Consider the following 16,320-nt stretch of genomic DNA (forward strand, 5'->3'; position numbering starts at 1 on the left):
AAGTGTTACGCGCGTGTCTCTGTGTTGGGGTTGGGGGCTGCGAACGCTGCCTTCACAATATTCTACGCTCCAGCAGAACCGGAGACCTTCCCGCATTGAGCCCCCGCTGGGCTGACCCAGAAAACACTCTAGGCAAGTAAGTCCTATATGTTTAACATTTCTTTTCCATAGATCATACCAGCAGCCAGGTAATGTGGTCTCATCTTTGCACCTATAAAGCCTGAGTTAAAATGAGGATGCAAGGGAGCTTTAAAAATCCTCAAAATGGAAAGGAAAAGAAATAGGCCAGAAGAAAAGCAAACATTTAAAGAAAATTGCTTCTTATAGAGGAGGAGGAGGAGGATGTTTTAGAACTGGGTGAACTGGCCAAACTTAGATTGGTCAGAATGGAATGATGCTTTGACACAAAGCAGAAAAGAAATGTATAAGGCTCGTCAAACAAAGCAAAAGGGAGAGTAGTGAAGATTCTTAAATCTTTTGAAGCTGCAGTTTCTGGTCAGATATTTTTGTTTTGCTAAATCTCCAGTGCTTTGCATGCATACCACTACTGAGTTGGCTGGAGTGCTGCTTTTATTGGCACGGCTTATAAAGCTCTGAAGCCCTGTCTCCTGTGGGCAGGCATGGTGGACCCAGCACACCTCTAATGAAAAAGCATGAATACTCTTTTTGAAGTACTGTGTGATAATTCAACCTTCAGTGCCCAGTATTCTTTTTTGAGTTCCCCGTTTCTTTGTGCCGCACTAAAGAGGCATTTAATGTTGGATCTTGCATATTAGAATGCCTTGTCTATGTAACAAAAGTTTAATCATTTTCCAATACCAAATTAAAAAAAAAATTGGTGCAAAAATATGATTATTGAGAGGGAGGTCCTGGGGATCAGATGATATATTAGTAGAGTGCAGCAGCAGAATTGAACAGTTCCCATCTTTACCTGATAAATCACATGCTTAACCTCAAAATTTCCTGCCATATCTTAACATATGTCTAAAGAAGCAGCCAAGGATCAATATCCATAATATGAGCTGAATAGACTGAGACCAAAATGTTCTGATAGAAAAAAAATGCCTTGTAAATGTTGGACTGTGGCAGAGGAAAATATATCTGAAGATAAGAGAATGGCTCAATTGTTGCTGCCCACTGAGATTACCAAAACTGTAACGGAGGTCATGAACAGGTTGGTTCCAAAATCCATAATAGCCTTGGTTCAAAACTTGACAGTCATGTAAAACGTAGATCAACTTATCCCCACGATTGAGGAGACTAATGTCAGAACTGAAGATGTTGAGAAGCTGATGGGAGAACTTGAGAGTTCTCTTAAAATCTCTAGATTAAATATAATCTCCTTCAGCCCACCAACAAGCTCCTTCTTGCAAACAAGACAACCTGAAAGACTGGGGTCGTTGAAACTATGTACACATAGTAGGATTCCTCAGAAAAGTGTCTGGTTCAGACCTGGTCATGTTTTTCTTAACTTGTCTCCTCAAAGTACTAGAGATTACCACCAAAGTTAATGCTTTTAAACTTGATCGAGCTCGCATGGCCCTAGTAGCAGCAGAAAATGCATGGCCTTATTATTATTATTGTAAAATGACACATTTAACAATGAATGAGAGCAGATAAGACCAAAATGGTCCATCTAGTCTGCCCAGCAAGTTTTTTTAAATTATTATTTTTAAAATGTTTGGTAGCAACTGCCAACTCCGTACAAGTTTATCCCCAAGCCTTCTATGATCGTGACACGAGGCTCTAATATGGTAAGGAAACAGAAAAGGATATTTTTCAGGCTTGTCACATTTATAGTATGCAAGAATTTTCAGTAGACCTACCGAAAAACCGTCAGCTTTTTTGAAGAAAAAGAAGAGCTGAGACAGCTCAGGGGTAACATATATGCTATTATATCCTGCAAGGCTTCAGGTCCTTCGTGCGAGGAAACCCCTCGCCTTTGGTGTCAGCCATGCTGTTTTTTTTTTTCCCAAGGTTTGAGCAATGAGGGGAGAGGCAACTCTGCTTGAGGCTGTCATCCTGCTGATTGACTTGTTGGGCACACAGTATGGCAGGATATATTAGGGGACAGCACAGGAGACATTCTGAACAATGCACTGAACATTTGGATAATATTTGGATTTTGGCCCTGGTTCTTGTTTTTTAAATTTTTCTATTTAACAGTCTGCATTTTGTTTTTAGTTTTGGCGAAATGTTTTTTTGAGACTTTGGTCATACTTGGGCTACCTTAACTAGGTTCTTTTAAATTTTGAAAAATAAGATGTCAGAAATCACATGGCAATTTCTTTAGGACACCATCATTGTGCCTACCTTGTGCAGGTAGGCTTTTCAGACACAGTTTGTCATCTACCGGTATATGCAAATTGTAGCTAGAGAAGGGAGATCACATGGTGAGTGTCATGATGATAACTGCAGAGTTTGAAATACAATGCATATCAAACTGATGTGCATATGACATAAACGACATGTAGGGCTTTGTGTGCTGCTTATGGCACTCTTGCATGTTTATAGGCAGTATTGCTCTATTTTTTTGGCTTCTTTTCTCTTTTCCTTTTTTCTTTTTTTTTGCAGGAATGTCTTATCGATAGTGAATCCTTTGCTGTATACTTGTATTATTGGGGAACTAAGTGTTCTCATCAGGTCATGAGCAAAATGCCACCTGGATAGTAAGAGAAGCAATAGGTTGTTTGGCTCAGTGGTGGTTTTGGTAATGGCAGAGTTTTGGGGGGGGGGGGGGGTTCTTTCCCTATTTCTGGGGACCACCAAGATTTATGTTTTTGGGTTATAAGTTCTGGGTGTTTGGTATGTTTGAGGTTTTTTTGTGTGGTTACAAAAAAGGAAATAGGCGAATAACAAATCACCAGGACCAGATGGTAATCGCCCTAGAGTTCTGACACATCTCAATCATGAAATTGTATATTTGTTTCTGGTGATTTGCAGTCTATCATTTAAAAAAAACCATAGTGCCAGAAGACAGGGGGTGGCCAAGGTGATGCCAATTAGAAAAAAAAAAAGACTCAGGTGATTCAGGAAACAATAGACCAGTGAGCCTCTGTATGCTGAGCAAAATAGTAGGCGTTATTCTTAAGAATAAAATTACTGACCACATAGATAGACATGATTTAATGGGGGAGAGTCAACATGATTTTTGTAAAGGGAAGTTTTGCTTTACCAATTTACTAGGTTTTTTTGAAGGTATAAATAAACGTGCATATAAAAGTAAGCTGGTTGATATGGTGTGCTTAGATTTTCAGAAAGCATTTGACAAAGTCCCTCATGCGATGATACTCAGGGAATTGGAAGGTCATGAGGCTAGCGGCAGAGTCGCCTTGTGGTTTGGTAACTGGGTAAAGAACAGGAAACAGGCTAGGACTAAATGGTCAGTTTTCCAAATGGAGAAATCTCGTTAGAGAAGCGCCTCAGGGGTCTGTACTTGGACAGGCGCTATTTAGCATATTCATAAATGATCTGGAGAAAGGAACGAGTGAGGGGACCAAATTTGCAGGTGAGACAAAATTGTTTTGCGTCATTAAAACAGCAGCAGATAAAGCATTGGTGGCTGAGATTTCTCCTATTCTCTGTAATGTTTTTGAAACTATGACAGACCAACAAGAAATGCCCAGCTCCATGCGGGTGGCCACTATTGTGGTCCTTCCTAAGGGCGGACGCGACCCTTTATTGGCATCCTCCTACAGACCAATCTCGTTGTTAAATTTAGATATCAAAATTTTTGCGAAAATTCTGGCCAATCGCCTGAAACCCATTTTGCCTCTGCTAGTCTCCTCGGACCAGGTGGGGTTTGTAGCGGGGAGACGATCCACAGTCAACATGCACAAAGTCTTAGCTGCCCTGGAGTGCTGTCACATGCAGAAGGTTGTGGACCCCCTTTTGGTCGCATGTGATGCTGAAAAAGCGTTTGATAGGGTAGCGTGGCCCTTTCTTAAACAGGTTTTGATCAAATTGGGGTTTGTGGGGAGAATTTTTGAGTATATCACCCTATTGTATACCAATCCCTCTGCTCGAATCCTGGTGAATGGCCAACTCTCTGGGGAGTTTTATCTACAGAGAGGCACTAGACAGGGTTGCCCCTTATCCCCCCTGTTGTTTATATTGACAGTGGAACCCTTAGTGTACAAGCTAAAGTTGGACTCTGCAGTTACGAGTATAGCGGTCAATGGGCAGACATTTCTTACCTTGCTCTTTGCGGATGATATCTTGCTTTTGCTATCCCATGCTCGTAGAGCCCTCCCGGCTGCTATAGCTATTTTTCTTTCCTATCAGCGGGTTTTGGGGTTTAAATTAAACTTAGACAAGACTGAGGCCCTAGACTTGGGGGGCGATTTGCAGGACAGGTGGACGGATCTCCCGGTCAAATGGGCTGCACCAACCATTAAGTATTTAGGTATTCTCATCCATACTAACCCTAAGAAGTGGTATGGCTTGAATGTGACCCCGGCTATAGAGAAAGCTGCAAAAACATTGGCGGGCTGGCAGAATCTCCCCCTTTCCCTTCAGGGGCGCATTGCGGTCATTAAAATGGTAATCGCTCCGCAGGTCTTATATAAATTGATTATGTTACCGTTTCTATTTCTCTCTAAAGATAACAGGAGACTACAGTTTGTCATCCGTAAATTTATTTGGAATAATAAGCGTCCTCGCTTGCCATATTCCACGATGTCTGCCCAGCGACATCATGGTGGTTATGGCCTTCCGGATTTTGTATTATATTCATGGGCCGCCAACTTAAGATTTTTGGGGGACTGGCTTTTGGGCACCCAGGAATATACCGACCCTAAGTTAATATGGGCCTTATGCTCTCCAAATGAACCTTCTTATGTCCTTCATGCTTTGGCCCCTCAGCCATCGCAGCCCTATATGGGACATAGATTGGTCCTAACCATGCGGAAACTTTGGGGGTTCACCAGGAAACTTTTGGGATTACCTAGGCATTTTTCCCCGCACCTTTCCCTGAGATGCTCTTTATCGGACTCACACCAAATGTTACCGGCTCGCCATGGCTTCAATATCTCCTCGTTGTGGCACCTGCAGGAAGTTCTGGACTCCGCATCTGGACAGATTTATACTTTTACGCAGTGCCAGGAGAAGCTTGGTTTTCAACCTTCTCATTTTCTTCTTTATGGCCACTTGAAGGCAGCTGTGTCTTTTTCCATGAACGGTTCTGACTGCTCTGATATTGCCAATGCTACGTATGATTCTTTGGTGGAGTGTTTTAAATCTCGGAAGGGATCCCTGTCCTGCCTATATCAATTCTATCATACTATTGTTCCGCACTCTGTATACAATATTTTGCTTCCTAAGTGGTCTAGAGATTGCGGGGAGACCTTAGAAGAACGAATGTTAAGAGACTGTTATCTTTCAATTGTTAAAATTACTAATAACATTGGTCTTCGTGAGTTGCAACAGAGAATTTTTCATCGTATAGTGTATTCTCCAGCTAGGGCTCATCTGATGGGATGTGCTCCCTCGCCGAGTTGTTTAAAGTGTGCTCATTCCCCTGCCTCATTAATTCATTGTTTGTGGGACTGCCCGAAGATTGCTGTATTTTGGGAAGATGTTCGGGACTACTTGAGTGCGATACTACAGGAGACAGTTCTGTGGTCGTGCTCGTTTTGTCTCTTGAACAATGATGTTGGGGACGTTAGTCTCAATGTGGACAACATTGGGTTTGTGTCTAAGGCATGCCTAATAGCGAAGAAATGTATTCTTTTAAAGTGGATTACTGAGAATCCTCCGACCGTAGCTGAGTGGAAGGCCTTATTGACAGAGCTATACCAACTGGAATATGGCTCCTTATACAAAACGTTCAGGCCTCGCAGAAAAAGTGACTTTCGAGCGATCTGGGGACCGTATTATGTGACTCTTGCTTCTAATGTTAAAGCTTTAGCCCCTCTGGTAGAACTAAATATGACTTGCCGGCCCTGACATGCCTTGGGTACAAGTCCCTACGTAGGGGCCTGGGTGTCTCTATTTTTCTATCTCTTTGTTTCTGATGTTTACTGCACTACTGGGGGCTGACTTGCTTATCTTTCTGTACATGGTACTGTTTCTGATATGGGGTGAAGTTTTCGGCACACCTGACCAGTATTTTGACTTTCCCTAAGTTATGATATCCCGTTCTAGCTGTGTATGAGGTTCTTTGCCGGGGGGGGGGGGAGGTGTTGATTTGGGGGGAGTGGGGTGGGTGCTGGTCTGTTTTGTTTTCTTGTTACTTTGGGTTGGTGTTTTTTGTTAAATTGGATGGGGATGGAAAATTGAAACTCTGGTGGCATGTACGGACTATATGCCTGCTTTAGATTGTTGTTATCTGTATTTTTCATGCCACAATAAAGAAATTTTGAAAAAAAAAAAAAAGAAAACAGTAGCAGATTGTGAGGAATTGCAGAAGGATCTTGTGAAACTAGGAGACTGGGCATCTAAATGGCAGATGCAATTTAATGTGGATAAATGCCAAGTAATGCATGTAGGGGAAAAATAATCCCAATTACAGGTGCCCGATGCTGGGCTCTGTGTTAGGAGTCACCACCCGGGAAAAGGACCTTGGAGTCCTTGTGAACAATACCTTGACATCTTTGGCTCAGTGTATAGCAATGGTTATTAAAAAATCAGATAGACAGTTAGGAATTATTTGGAAAGGAATAGAGAACAAAACTGAGAATATCACAATGCTTTTGTATAAATTCATGGTGCGGCCGCACCTTGAATATTGTATGCAGTTCTGGTCGTCCCATCTCAAAGAAAGACATAGGAGATATAGAAAAGGTACAGAGAAGGGCAGCAAAAATGATAAAGGGGATGGGAAATCTCCCTTATGGAGAGAGACTAAACAGATAAGGGCTCTCTAGCTTGGAAAAGGGACAACCGAGGGGGGGGGTATGGTTGAGATTTATAAAATCATGACTGGGGTGGAACGAGTGAATAGGGAACAGTTATTTACTCTTTCATGGAGCTATCAACCAGCAGATTTAAAACAAATTGTAGGAGGTACAGAGCACGATCAAGCTGTGGAATCTGTTGCCGGAGGATGTGGTCGAGGCAATTAACATAGCGGGGTTTAAAAGAGGATTGGACGAGTTCCTGAAGGAAAAGGCCATAGATGGTTTATTAGCCAGGTAGACTTGGGAAAGGCCAGCGCTTACCCCCTGGGAGTGAGATACAAGAAACAGATCAGCTGTTCGGGCTCTGCTGGGTACTCATGAAATGGACTGGCCATTGTCCGAGACAGGATTCTAGGCTCATCGGACCTTGGTCTCACCCAGCTGTGACATTTCTTATGTTCTTGTAATTAACTCCAAATTTTATTTTATTTGTTTTTTTTTTTTTGCTGACTGGGTCCTTTTGTTCCATTTCTCTTCTTTGGCGTGGGTCTGTAAACCTGCCTGTAACAACATCCTTTTCAGTGGGTTTACTTCCTTTTTGTGTACTTGTAAACTGGGTTACTTGGTGTCCCTAAATGTTTGGTACATCTAATCCCCTATAAAAAAAAGAAAAAGAAAGAGATGTTTTAATTATCTCAGAAGATACAATCTACACATCATTCTCTTACAAGAGAAGTACTTAACAAGCAAGTACAGTAAACTTAGGAGGAATTGGATGGAACAAGCATACTGCTAATTTAATTCCTTAAATGGAGGGCAGGGGGGCGCTGGCTTGCAGGAGCCTCCTGCTTCCACTTTAAAGTATCAAGAAGAAGAAAAAACCAAGCAAGTCGCCTTGTTTAAAATAAATAAATAAAAATTCCATACTAGGCAGGGCATTTTGCTAGTAACTGAGTAGCTCTCAACTTCACCTGATAAATTGCATGTTTCAAAGCTTCCTGCCGTCATATCCTTAAAAGCTGTCTAAAGAAGCAGCCAAGCATGAATCTGATTTATGGCTGATAAATCCCCAGCCCAGAATAACGTGTAAGTAAAGAAGTGTCCCTTTCCCTTGCAGGAGACCATGCCCCCTCCCTCACACACGGCGTTTTCCGGGCACCATCTGCCATTTGTTGGGTTTACGTATACAAGTAACTGGTAAGTAAAGCTTGCTTTTATTATGACTGCTCGGTACAGTATTGCTACGGATATTGATATGGACGCTAACTAAAAGAAGCCCCAGGGCCCTTCAGCTCCCTGCAGCCTGAGCAAAGAGGCCGAGCTGCCGAAGTTCATACCAGATTGCCATAGACCCAAGAATTGAACACATGGCGGCTATGGGATCGTCTCGGAGATAATTTACTTATGTACGAACATTTGATATTCTGCTCTCTGCCAGGTTTGACCTCAAAGCGGATTATAGAAATTACGATTTAGACAGGAGTAGCATGGTTAATGTGGTTAACACCGAGTGCCATTGTATCAACAATAACGCCACCTCATTAACTGAAGACGTGGTGAAGTGAATTGAAGGGTCAAGAGGAACAAGGGCACTTGTGTCCTCCAGCTGCGGCAGCAGGACTGAATTCACAGCTTGGAGTTTCTGTTTTCTTCCCCCCCCCCCCCCCCCCCCCCAAGGCTATAGAAGTGGAAAAAGTTGGACCTTTACCTCTGTAGCCAGGGCTTCCAAAGTTACAGCTAGTGTAGCAGCCATAACTCAGTACCCTTGGCATCGCCTTTAACATCACACGTGTTTTTTTCATTGAATCATCCTACAGTTACATAAAATACAAAAGATTAATAGAGGGAAGGGTAAGGGAAAGAGAAGAGGAAAAACAGGGACAATTGCAGGGGGGGTAATGGCCCAGGAGGAGAGAACGCATCTGGAAGATGCACAAATAGGGTTTGGAAATGACAGGAGTCGGGTGGCACCTTATAGACTAACCGGTTTATGGGGTTCTCAGAGGACAAGCAGGATGGTAGTCCTCACGAATGGGTGACATCGAGGATGGAGCCCTGTACGGAAAACTTTTCTGTCAAAGTTTCAACAAGCTTTGACTGACACTGGCACACTGGGTGCACTGAGCATGCCCAGCCTGCAATTATCCCTGTGAGCCACAGGTGTCTCCCTCAGTCTTCTTTTTTGCGCTCTGCAGTCAGCATAGCGGTTGGAGCTCTGTGAGGATTTTTTAACTAATTACCTCATGGAAACACTTAACTTTTCACTTCAAAAAACACTTTTCCCTGCACAGGTCTCCCTCCGCGTACGTTTTTACGACGCTCGGTGAGTACTAATTCTTATTTTTCGGTCGGTTCCTGTCACTATCTTAAGGCTGTTAACTGACTGAAGCCTTCCCTTCCCCCATTTTTCAGTTAGCTTTAAACAGCTTGCGAGTATCTCTGTGACACTCTGCTTGCTTATGCTAGTGGGGTAGGGATTTTTTCCTTAACTTTAGGACCTCTGTAGCTTCAAGTCCTTCGTTCCCTGGTACCTTCACGCAGTCGATACCCTATCGCTACACCGGGACCCTCCTAAACCGCCCTGGGCTTTTATATGTCATCAGCGCCCCTCCCCCCATGGTGCCCTGATGCCTTTATCCATGTTTTTTGCTTTTCAGTGCTACCAGGCTTTTTTCCTCCTATGCACTGTTTTTGTTTTTTTTTTTTTTTTTCCCTTGGGCTTCCTCGGTGCCGTCCCTACCCGGATGCATGCCATTGACGCACACGCTGTTAGTCACTGCCATGCATACTCGGGTCGCCGCCACCGCTGCCCGAGACACTTTTTAACGATCCCAGGGTCACTTCATCGATGCCACCCCCCCCTTTTGGGGATGCCATCGATGCCCCATCCTCCCCACCGATGTCCAGCCTTTTCCATCGGTGGGCATCGGTGCCACATCGATTCGTCGGTGGGCATCGATGCCGGATGGTCCCCATCGGTGGACATCGGTGCCGGATGGTCCCCATCAATGGACATCGGTGCCGGATGGCTTGTCCGTCGATGGCATTGGTGCCGGATGGCCGTCCGTCGATGGCATTGGTGCCAGGTCCTTTTGCATCGATGGACACCGATGCCCAGGTGTTTCATCCATGGGCATCTGTTAGAATGCATCCATCGAGGGCAGTCGATGCCAGGCTGCTCCCATCGGTGAAATTCGATGCCCAGGTGGGTCCCATCGGTGGGTATCCATGCCGGCTCGATTCCGTGGATGGGCGTTGATGCCAATGCCAGCCTTATGGCTGGCATCGATGCCCATGCCGATTCCAGGACTGGCGTTGATGCCGGGATGGAATTCATCGACTGGGAGATCCATGCCATCGATTCCATACGTGTCCATATCGATGCCACCGACACATGTGTCTGGGGCACCGATGCCATGTACACTTGGAAATCTGAGTCTGTCCAAATCGATACCGTCAACGTCTGTGGCCCTATAGTTGATGCCCGTGGCCATGCCACAAACGGCATAAATGCCCGCCTCCATGCATCGATGCCCTCGACACCTCCGTTTTCCTTCGGTGTCCTTGACGCCCTATTGATTCGACTTCGACTCAGTCGATGCCGGTATCTTTTTCAATAACGGCAATGTTTTTCGATTATTCGATTCCACATCGTTTCAAAGATACCTATGCCACTGCTGTCAGTGCCCGTCACTGTCATCATTCTCCTGGCCAGTCATCGACGATTTTTCATACCCATTTTGATGATATCCTCGAAGCCCCTTAGGTTGCCTTCAATATCGTCAATACCGACATAGCACCGCCACATAATACCCTCGCCTCCTCACATTGCTCCACGCTTTGGGTTCTTTTTAAAGCCCCGTATTAGCTTAAGACACTCCATTGTGTCAGGAGCAGAGCAGGCGTGCTGACAGTTCGTCATCGATCGCCTTCCAGGACGACGAGGGCTTCCATCTCGGCGCTGGGGAAAGACCGGGCCGAGCACCGTGGCACCCATCATCGCCGACATCGTGATCGTCCGCCGCTGACGCCATCCAGCACATCGGTGCCATCCTTCTCCAGGCTGGACAACGCTCGGGCAGAGCGACATCACCACTGCCATCAGCACTGTTCCTACAGTTTTGGCAGTCCTTGGTGATCCAGAACTTCCGGATCCAGGTCCGACAGCTTCTGCATTGGCATCACGACACATCGAGCCGCTGTGACGAGGGAAGGGAACATGAGTTCCGTTAGAGCTCCTCTGTTCCTGGCGTGCCCCACCGTCAAGTGGTGTGGGACTATGGCCATCTGTTACACTTAGCAGTCTAAACGCCACTCACGCCTGGCCTGTCTCCTCTGTACCTGTGCCACCATACTGGGTTTCAGAGCGAGATGGACGTTTACGTCCCCGGCCTTACCCTCGAGGACTCCGGAGACCGTCGGAGTCAACAATCTTCACCGGCTCGTCTTGCGGCGATCCACGTCGGATGGTAAGTACCCGCTTCGGCGGCATTCCCATAGAGTTGTGTTCTCCCATTCGGACCGTGGTTCGAAAAGTTCTGGGTCATGTGCCTTTTAGAACTGTATTAGTGTCACATATCGCTAGGTTAGCTATGTTAGCCACAATATCAGGAGAACCCCTCTATCTTCTTGGGATTGCAGCAGGGCTTCTTCTCTTGTCAGTAACAAGTCCCTGTGCCGACCAATGCTCTGACTCTTGGTTCCCTCCCAACCAAGGTCCAGCTGCATTGGCTGATCTGCTAAACATGAGATTCAGCAACCATTGCCCCATGTACAAGTCCACCTTGAGGCCTGGCCACAGGTCTCAGTGTCTCCTTGTACAGCATACAGAAATGCGGGTACCACTTACCGCTCACACACCTGCAGGAGCCTACATGATATCCTCCATTGGGACACCTCCTGGTCTCCCATCTGGTCAGATATCAAAGCGGCCACCCCACCTTGTACCAAAGTCCCGGTACACTCCCCCAGGCGCTACGAAGTGCAGAGGGGAGAAGGGAGGGGGGTTGGGGAGTTTTAATTGCACTATTCTTTCTTTTAACAGAAAATAGTTACTCTCCGCACATCCTGGACCTAAGAAAATCCAACTTTCTTTAGACGTCACAGGTACAATGGTATCTTTGGTTACCATCACTCCATACTGCAGTAAGTACATTATTTTAATGTTTCTATGTGCTTTATGGTGAGTCAACATTACAACCCCAAGCTCTGCCGCTGGCACCAGCTTCGGTAAGTGAACTGTCTCTTGCATCACTGTTGGTGAATGCTGTTTTCTCTGCGGAGTGTAACATCATTCACTTTCCTTGCATAGACTACTGCTAACCACTTTCAGTACATGCAAGGAGCTCTCACTTTTTTCAGGACTCACTATACATTTACTAACTGGGATTACTGTCACTGCCATAAATCCCTTCTGTAACACTTCTGGACACCACAGTCTTAAGACCCTCTTGTCCAGCATGCGCACAGACATTCTGATACATTGTTATATGTCCCTGCGCATATTTTCCATAACCTCAGCCTTTCAACTTTTCATGGTTGGGCTATGGGGTTTCTTCCCACTATGCATTTTTCTCATAATTCAAAACTGCTATGGGTTATATTCAGTGACATTCTATACTCAATGGACCTAAGTGGTTTCATTGCTTTCGTCCCTGATTCTTATCCCAGTTCGAACTAGGACCTAGTCTCCTTCGACTCATGCTCGCAATTCCTTAGGGTTATAAAGTTTCCCCTGAAAGCTGTCAACCCATTATGCATCTATTGCACTCCAGCATAGTTTCTCATAAACTTCCTGGACGTTGCACCCATGAGTTATGCCCTTATGCCTTCCAATACTGCTTTTGCAACAATTCTTTGTGCATACAGACAGACAGCATAGGGACAATGTGCTTTCCAACTCATAAGCACGCATTTCCTCTTAGCTGCTCTGCTAGACAGCTGCGCAGCTCTACCCTTGGCCCTTGTTCACTTCATGCGTCCTTGGGCCACATATCTAAGAGATTTAATGAACGCTCTATCAGACCTTCTCCACGTAGGTTCTATCCTCTCGAATGGTCTCAATTACATGTGTACAGGGCAAATCTTTTAACGCTGAGTTTAACTAAACTTTCCTCGGCGTCTGCATCATTCCATACGATGCACAGGTTCTGCTCCCTGCACATGTTTCCTATGCGTTCCCTTAGATGCCTTTTCTTCCATCAAAGGCCTCTTCAATATATCTCTTCTGCTGCCTCTCGTAGCCAGCATTCTTCTAATGTTGAACTGGGATGGGGTTCAGTATTCTTTTCCCCACTCCCTGACTGAGATCAGTATGCTTTCCCATACTTCTCAATCCATCATATCAGTAACCTTTTATTCTCTCACCAGTCAGTCCCAAATCATAGACTTACTGATGTTCTTAGGTTCTGGTAGCGTCACAAAACCTTCTAAACATAAATCTTGCCGTTTAATATGGCAGGCTTTACCTCCTGACGCTAAAAAAAAAAAAAAAAAAAAAAAGAGGTATTACCCCTTTTACTTTTCCACCATTTTTTCTTACTCCCTCGGATTCTGTTCTCCAGACATCCTCCACATAGATACACCTTTCTCTTAGGAGGTGTATCGTTTTGGGAGTTGGGTTCCCGTTTTCGGTAATCCTCTCTGAGTCGGCTTACCATGGATTATCCACTGATCAAGCCGCCTCTATTTCTCTAATCACGGAATGAACATATATATTCTCCTTATAAGTCTCATACATTCTACGTTTGAGCCTTTCCATTCCTCTCTTCCACAGTTTGGCAAGGGAACTTCTTTCCCTCTTAATGTCATTCCTGCCAGCAGGGTCCGTGAGTTATGCACTCTTTCCATACTCACCTGACTCCGTTCCTCTGCCACTGAGTAGTTCTACGCATTCAACTTTCTATCCTTTTCAGGTAGATGTTGTATCTCCTTTCCTCAGGAAATACTCTATTAATTTTTCCTAACCTCTCTCTCTCGCCCTAGGGAGAGACTGGGTTTTCCACATTCCTGGACAGTAATGCTGCGCTTACATTCTATCTACATTGCACTGCATTCCATGTGAATTCCACTTGACTCTTTCCTTCATGCAAGGGTCAAGCTGCTACTTCCAGTGGCCACACAGACCTAATCCTTCTGATTAAGTGGTCTATATTTCCTTTCCTACCAACAAGCAGACATTTCACTACAACACTGTGGGTATCCACATACTGTTGTGTCCTTCTTAGCCTTAACAGCTTCCCTTTGGTTACTGCTGCTTGTACTTTTTTATCAGGTTGCAGCCTGGAGTCCTCTCCATACCTTCGCAGCCTATTATTGCTTACATTTGACTAGCCGGCATGCTCCATGTTTGGCCAGTCCGCCTATTCTTACTTTTTTCAATTCACTACCCAACATCCTTCCACGAACCCATTATGGTGTTGCGGATGCCCTCCGTTCCCATTTCCACCTCAGTCGTTACGCCTTTGCGCATCTGCGGTGTATCTGGTGCATTCCCGGGCATCCTCAGCTCGGTACTCACCCATTTGTGAGGACTACCATCCTGCTTGTCCTGTGAGAAAGCAAATGTTGCTTACCTGATGTAACAGGTGTTCTCACAGGACAGCAGGATGTTAGTCCTCACGAAACCCGCCCGCCACCCCGCGGAGTTGGGTCTGTATACTTTTATTTTAGTTTCGCTTGCGCTTTTTAGCTATAAGACGAGACTGAGGGAGACACCTGTGGCTCACAGGGATAATTGCAGGCTGGGCATGCTCAGTGCACCCAGTGTGCCAGTGTCAGTCAAAGCTTGTTGAAACTTTGACAGAAAAGTTTTCCGTACAGGGCTCCATCCTCGATGTCACCCATTCGTGAGGACTAACATCCTGCTGTCCTGTGAGAACACCTGTTACATCAGGTAAGCAACATTTGCTTTCTGCAATCCTGTCATGCATTATATTTCTAAAGCGGAAAAAAAATATGTGTTGGCGTCCTTTTTGGTATGTCATAATAAGACAAAAAGGTGCCGATCTGTAGTCACTGGGGAGGCCATGACCCTGGCTTTTTCTGGTGTTTCATTCATTTGTTACAATCATCCCGTTGTACATTTTTTTGTAAATGAATTATGATTTCTAGCTATCGCCCGTAAAACAATTGAGTGGCAATGATGCCAGGCCCCCCCCCAATAACCCAAGCCCTCACTCTGCCAGCCTGACCGCACTACTCTCCCGTTGCTCCCCTCCTACTGCCGACACTGTGTCCCTGATCCTGCCTGTGCACTGATTCCCCTTCCACCTTCGGCCGTGCGGTCCTGCCATCATGGCCACTGGAGCCATACATGCACATACCACTGGCCACCAACAGGTGGATGCCATGGCTCTAAGCATATTATATGTAGGATTTTTAATGCTAATGCCAAAGAGAAAAGACCAGTAAAGCATGGTTTGAAATCTGATATGAGTCGTGCAGCATAGTGCTGAAAGGACCTCCCCTGGAGCTGTGCTATCTGCATTACTGAATAGCTGATGGGCTCAACCATTAAAGGTTTGCCAGAGATATGTCTGAAATGACTTTCCCCAGTGGAATCAGACACTGAGCTAGGGAAATTACTACAGTAACTCCTTTTTATATATAAAACTTTGCTTATAAAGTCTGAAGTCATGTCCCCCAGAGTAATTCTCAATATTTTTCCTTATAATACTTAAATTCTACTGAACCAGATCCTGTTTTGCATTCGTGGACTGCCGTCCCATCTTTCCAAAAGAAGGCTGTTTGTAATGCAATCGGTAAGACCATGCTTTTTGTTCTTCTATACAGACAGTTGGTGATCTTTGTATTTCATGCTTTTCCAGTGTCCTTTCAGACCGGAGTTGTCTAAGAGACGTATCGGGACCAGCCTCCATGGACATTGATGCCAGCGTGCAGAGAACTCTGGAGGACAGCTTAGCAACCGAAGCTTATGAGAGGAGAATAAGGCGCTTGGAGCAGGAGAAACTTGAACTAAGCAGAAAGCTGCAAGGTAAAGCACTCATTTATCATTTCTCCAGACTGGATGTTATTCATTTCAGTCAGCAAGCAAGTCCTACGTATTCATTTTTACTGGATAAAAACAACCCCTGTGTCCTTAGGATACTCAGGATCATTTCTCCTGATCTTTATAAAATGATAGCATTGTAAATCTATGAGCTAAAATGGAATGAAACCAGTTCCTCCTAGGAATTTTACCGTTCAGAGGGGAGGTCTCCTCAAATCTGAGAAGCACTATATATTTTAGGCTTAAGGTTTGATGTGTTTGCAAGAGTAACCGAAATGGTGCAGCGGGGCTGTTCAAAGAAATTGCAGGCAGGCAGCGGGATTAGAAAATGATGAAGGAAATATATGGCTGTTTTTGTAGTTTAATGCAGAATGCATGCGGTGCTGTTCAGTAGTAACGCTATCCGTCCAGCCAGAGACTCCTGAACTCCAGAATACTTTTCTCCATCTTGTGTGTCAGTGACTGACAGAT

At 45.0% G+C, this 16,320-nt stretch overlaps 1 protein-coding gene across 3 annotated transcripts in view; it reads left to right on the forward strand.

The window, feature by feature from the left end:
* The window catches only part of CDC42BPA (CDC42 binding protein kinase alpha), a 563,297-nt gene that overhangs the window by 307,382 nt on the left and 239,595 nt on the right, over nt 1-16,320 (forward strand). For all 3 annotated transcript variants that reach the window (XM_029593037.1, XM_029593036.1, XM_029593038.1), the window contains exons 9-10: nt 7,957-8,036; nt 15,668-15,834. In XM_029593037.1, coding sequence (XP_029448897.1) covers nt 7,957-8,036; nt 15,668-15,834 — 247 coding nt within the window. The remainder of the gene's footprint in view (nt 1-7,956; nt 8,037-15,667; nt 15,835-16,320) is intronic.

Source organism: Rhinatrema bivittatum, chromosome 3 (genome assembly GCF_901001135.1).
Source record: "Rhinatrema bivittatum chromosome 3, aRhiBiv1.1, whole genome shotgun sequence".
NCBI lineage: Eukaryota > Metazoa > Chordata > Amphibia > Gymnophiona > Rhinatrematidae > Rhinatrema > Rhinatrema bivittatum.